At 37.1% G+C, this 4856-nt stretch overlaps 1 protein-coding gene across 1 annotated transcript; it reads left to right on the top strand.

The window, feature by feature from the left end:
- Nucleotides 1-261: 261 nt before the first annotated feature.
- LOC141628378 (uncharacterized) lies at nt 262-963 on the top strand. Its single transcript, XM_074441532.1, has 2 exons — nt 262-563; nt 861-963. Exons 1-2 carry the CDS (start codon nt 262-264, stop codon nt 961-963), a joined length of 405 nt encoding a protein of 134 aa, XP_074297633.1.
- Nucleotides 964-4856: the final 3893 nt, after the last annotated feature.

Below are 4856 nucleotides of genomic sequence, written 5' to 3' on the forward strand. Positions count from 1 at the left end.
GCCGAGCAGAGAGAACAAATATTTCATACTCGGTGTAAGGTACATAACAAAATCTGCAATCTTATTATCGATAGTGGTTCATGTACTAACGTAGTATCGAGGGCTTTGGTTGACGAACTTAAATTGCAAACTAAAGACCAAGATAAGCCATATAAGCTGCATTGGTTGAATGGGGATAACGGGATTCAAGTAAAGAAATAGGCTTTGATTTCGTTGAACTTAGGAACCTATAATGAGGAGTTGTGGTGTGACGTGATTCCAATGAATGCATGCCACATTCTATTGGGCAGACCTTGGCAGTTTGATCGGAAGGTTGAACACGATGGGAGGTCTAACGTGTATAGCGTGACAAAGGGTAATGTAACTTATAATCTGAAACCTCTGTCACCTAATAAGGTTAAAGAGTCAAAATTAAAGAAGGGCAGCATGTTTATCGAGGCTCAAGAAGTAGACGAAATTCTCGCTCGAGGTGAACAAGTTTATGTGCTAGTTGTCCGAGACTTGGATTCCATTGTTGCAAGTAATACCCGTGGAGTGCAGGGGTTATTGACGAGTTTATGGAGGTATTTCCCGAGGAGTTACTATATGGGTTACCTCCCTTGCGGGGAATTGAACATCAAATAGACTGATTCCAGGAGCGGCATTACCAAATAAGCCTGCTTATCGCTGTAATCCAGAAGAGGCAAAAGAATTACAGAGACAAGTCTAGGAGTTGATTAAAAGAGGTTATGTACAGAAGAGCTTGAGTCCATGTGCAGTACCTGCTTTATTAGTGCCAAAAAAGGAGGCAACATGGAGGATGTGTATTGACAGTTGGGGGTGAATAACATTACCATTAAATACTGCTTTCATATGACTAGACTTGATGATATGTTGGATGAACTTTCTAGTTCATGTGTGTTTACTAAGCTAGATTTGAGAAGTGGTTATCATCAGATGAGGATTCGAGAAGGTGATGAATAGTAACTACTACAGATACAGTCACTAACAACGGGTAAAAACCGTTGTAAAAACAAAAAGCAGACGTTGTTAAAGCGGCCGTTGTAAAAGGTATTTACAACGGTTAGGTTATTTACTTAAACCGTTGTAGAAAGTATTCACCATAGTTAAAAGCCATTGTTTTAGCGTGTAAGCCGTTGTGGAAAGTGTTTCTAAAATTTGGTGGGAATAATATAACAACGGTTATTAGTTTAATAACCGTTGTTGTAACTTTCCCTCCAAAATTGTGAAGACTTTTAACAACGAGTATATGATACATTCCCGTTGTTAAAATTTGTAGTAACAACGGTTCTTAGTTTAAAACCCGTTGTTGTAACTTTCCCTCCAAAATTGTGAAGACTTTTAACAACGGTTCTTCGTTTAAAACCTGTTGTTGAATATTATGCGCGGTATTTGTGAAAGGTATTCACAACGGTTTTGTTTTTAGTAACCGTTGTGAAAGGTCTTCACAACGGTTTTTTTTAGTAACCGTTTTTATTACGAACTCCTAATGTTTTTAAAAATTAAATTTGTTTCATGCCATTCAAAAACCTGCATATATCAGCAGCACCATATACCAAAGACCAAAGATAAATCACAAATGGTTCATCAGAACTCAATAGATTCAATTCAACCACAACAGCAACATTATATATATATATATATATATATATATATATATACTTACAAGGAGTTAAATTTACATGAACTAATCAGCATTCCCTAACTTCAACAAAAAATTTACTAATAAGCTGATCTAAACTCTAAGTATCATGCATTTCTATTTTCTAAGACGTATTTGCCCAACATGTCCCTTACCTCGTCTACATCTACACTTGAGTACTGCTGAATCTCTGGTGACGGGTTGATTACATACTGCGGAAAGAACAAATTAAAGACAAGACATTATTGTAACAACATCAAATACTGCATAGCAACATAAAAAAAGTAATAAACGTAACACATTATTAAATTACTAACCTTTTCTGGAATAAGGATATATCTTCGCCTAATAATCTCCAACATGAACCGACAAACGTAGTATCCACATTGTATGCTATCCCGCTGGCAAGGGGCCTATTATTACATAAAACCAAACAGACGAGAGAAGGCTCAAATCAGAATCTTGAACTTTAGGTATTGTATTAGTATTAAACACAGATTTTTGCACTTAATGTATTATATTTGACCACGTACCCCTGTTATCGTAATAAAATCAGGGCCATCATCAGAATCTTTAGTGGGTTGATCCTGCTCGTTAGCTCTTCTCTTCTCAAAGGCCCTTTTTAAAAAAAAAAAATAGAGGCAGACACTCATTTTTTTAGGGACAAAAATGAGCTTTTTGCTATAAATAAAAATTGAAACTTAATGTTATTATAAATAAATCAGTATTATAAACTTACTTATTAATCAAGCGCTTAAAAGTCTCGCTTGGTGGATTATGTAAAGAGTCCAACTAAAAAACTTTCTTCTTTGTCGGCATGATGGCTGCTAGCACCCAATGAGTCCTACATCAAGAGACATCATCATTATTAACAAGTACATATATTAGTTATGAAAATGCAATTGTAGGGGGAAACGTAATATTAATTTGTTTATTACACTTTTTCATTATAAGCGGCAAAAATCAGCTTCTTGGTTGTCGCCAATTGCTGAGCAATATAATCTACCCGTTCTTCGAACGAGAAATCCGGAAGAACAAAGATAAAACATAGGGGCACAGGAATCCGTATTGATCAGATGGAATCTTCTTCTCGGGGATCACTCTCAATTTCAATATCCTACATTATTACGGTATTAATTCCGGTATTTAATTAAAACACTATCTAGTAGTCAGAATATTAGAATATAAAATTATTTATTAAGAAACTTACTTCATCCAAACAAATAGGTGTGCCACATCAATCTGGTCTAGACCAGCCCAAATGGCTAGCATATCCCATGACATAAGTGCTTCGCGCTCAGCCCCTAAAATATCCTCCTCGAGCGGAATAACTATCAATTGCTCGGTGGCTATGCGACGGCAAGCCTCCTCATGCAATTTCCTCATCGTCGTCGTTCTTACTTTTTGCATGTAATCCTTCCCAGTATATTGTGTGGAGTTTAAACTCCTAACTTCTTTCCGGTCGGGAAAATAATGATTCTTTGATTTTATGCTACTACCACCAGCCTACACATGTAGATAATTAAAATAATAAAAAATCCAAAGGTAACATATCCTAGTTGGAGGAATAAAAATAAAAGCGTACTTAACTAAATACCTCGTCAACCTGCTCTTTCAATGATGAGGTAGTAGTAGCAGGTATGACTGGGGACTTAGGCTTATCAGTCTTTTTTGTCCCCTACACAAAATTACCATGCATGCTTTTTAGAAATACAGACAAAATATTATTAAGGGAGCGAGGTTTTTAAAAAAAATGGAGAAGTTAATTAAATACCTCATCAAGTTGTTGTCTGGACGAGGTAGTTGGCATGTCCGAGGACTTAGGCTTATCCGCCTTAGCCGGCTTTTCTGTTCCCTACACATACAAAAAATTTCCATGCTTTTTAGAAATATATACAGAAACAAAAAAAATTAAAGGGAGATTTTCATAAAAATGGAGAAGTTAATTAAATACCTCATCAAGTCCCCGGACATTAGGCTTACCCGCCAAAGCCGGCTTTTTTGTTCCCTACAAAAAAATAACATATAAATTTAACATATAAAAACATTCCACAATTAAAAATGTAACATATATATAAAGGCATTTCTTCTAACCCCAACTGCTTTCGGCTGCTGAGGCGGAGACGACCGAGCCAAGTAGATGTGAGTTTCAGGCCATTGGATGAAACTCCCAACCGCATCTCCCTGAATGGTAATGTCTTCACGAACTAGGACAGGCAGTTGACAGTTTTCATGGCCTGGAAAGACTGTAGTTATCTCTACTTTTCTATGATTCGGCAAAAGTTTTTCGCCATGAACTACTACAGTTACCGCGGCTGATTTGGTGTGCATTTCTACGAGACCCCGGCCAACACGCACATTTAGATTTTCGAATTTAGGGTCAGCAAGAATAACTACTACCCTCTTGTTTACGGCCTGAAGCATATACACATACATTATTATATCCCAAAGTTTAATAGAATTCATATAAATTTAACTAATTAAACACTTCATGTATGCATACCTTACTGAAAACAGGGAACTAACTTGAAGGGGATGTATGCTGTTTTCCATCAGCCGTCTTCTCAAGTTGCATCTCCTTTTCAGACCAATTATTTACCTAATAAAATTAACCAATGGCACGATGTCAGAAGTTATAGCATTAGAGTTGGCAGGGAACACACCCCCTGATCTTACCCAAAAAAAGAAAGAAAAGAAAAATATGGAAGTATTAGGTGGTACCTGATCGGCTTTAGTAGTTATAGCTTCAGAAGCATTAGGTACCTGATCTTTCTGAATCTCGTTGACCGATACTTCCTTCTCAGCATGTATTGCCAAGGTAGTAGTGTTCTCGGCCTCTTGACCAATCTGTTGTACCTTATTACCCCCTTTACAAATGACATCCTCCATCATCTTCACTTCTTCTTCGGAAAGCTTGCCTCCAGCATTCAACTTTAGTAGTACGGATGCCATTAACTGAAGCTGCGTGCCAAGAATGTAATGTGTCAGCAATTTTTATCCCAACAATAACATGTGAATTGAACTTAAATGAAAATAATAGAATAAATGGTACCATGTTAGCCTTCTCAGACTTAGTCTTCTTTTTCTTCTTTATCGGGGCAGTTGTCCCATAATATTTCGTTACTCCAACCTGTAACAGGACGCCCCTCAAACGACCTGGATGTTCGGGTCGGCCGATCGCTCTAGCAAGAACGTCATTACGACCACTGGGAGT

This window comes from Silene latifolia, chromosome Y, assembly GCF_048544455.1.
Source record: "Silene latifolia isolate original U9 population chromosome Y, ASM4854445v1, whole genome shotgun sequence".
NCBI classification, from domain to species: domain Eukaryota; kingdom Viridiplantae; phylum Streptophyta; class Magnoliopsida; order Caryophyllales; family Caryophyllaceae; genus Silene; species Silene latifolia.

Coding starts and splice junctions, on each gene's coding strand:
- LOC141628378 (XM_074441532.1), top strand. CDS start 262: ATGAATGCATGCCACATTCTATTGGGCAGACCTTGGCAGTTTGATCGG. Junction 564..860: donor TTATTGACGAGTTTATGGAG/GTATTTCCCGAG, acceptor TCATATGACTAG/ACTTGATGATATGTTGGATG.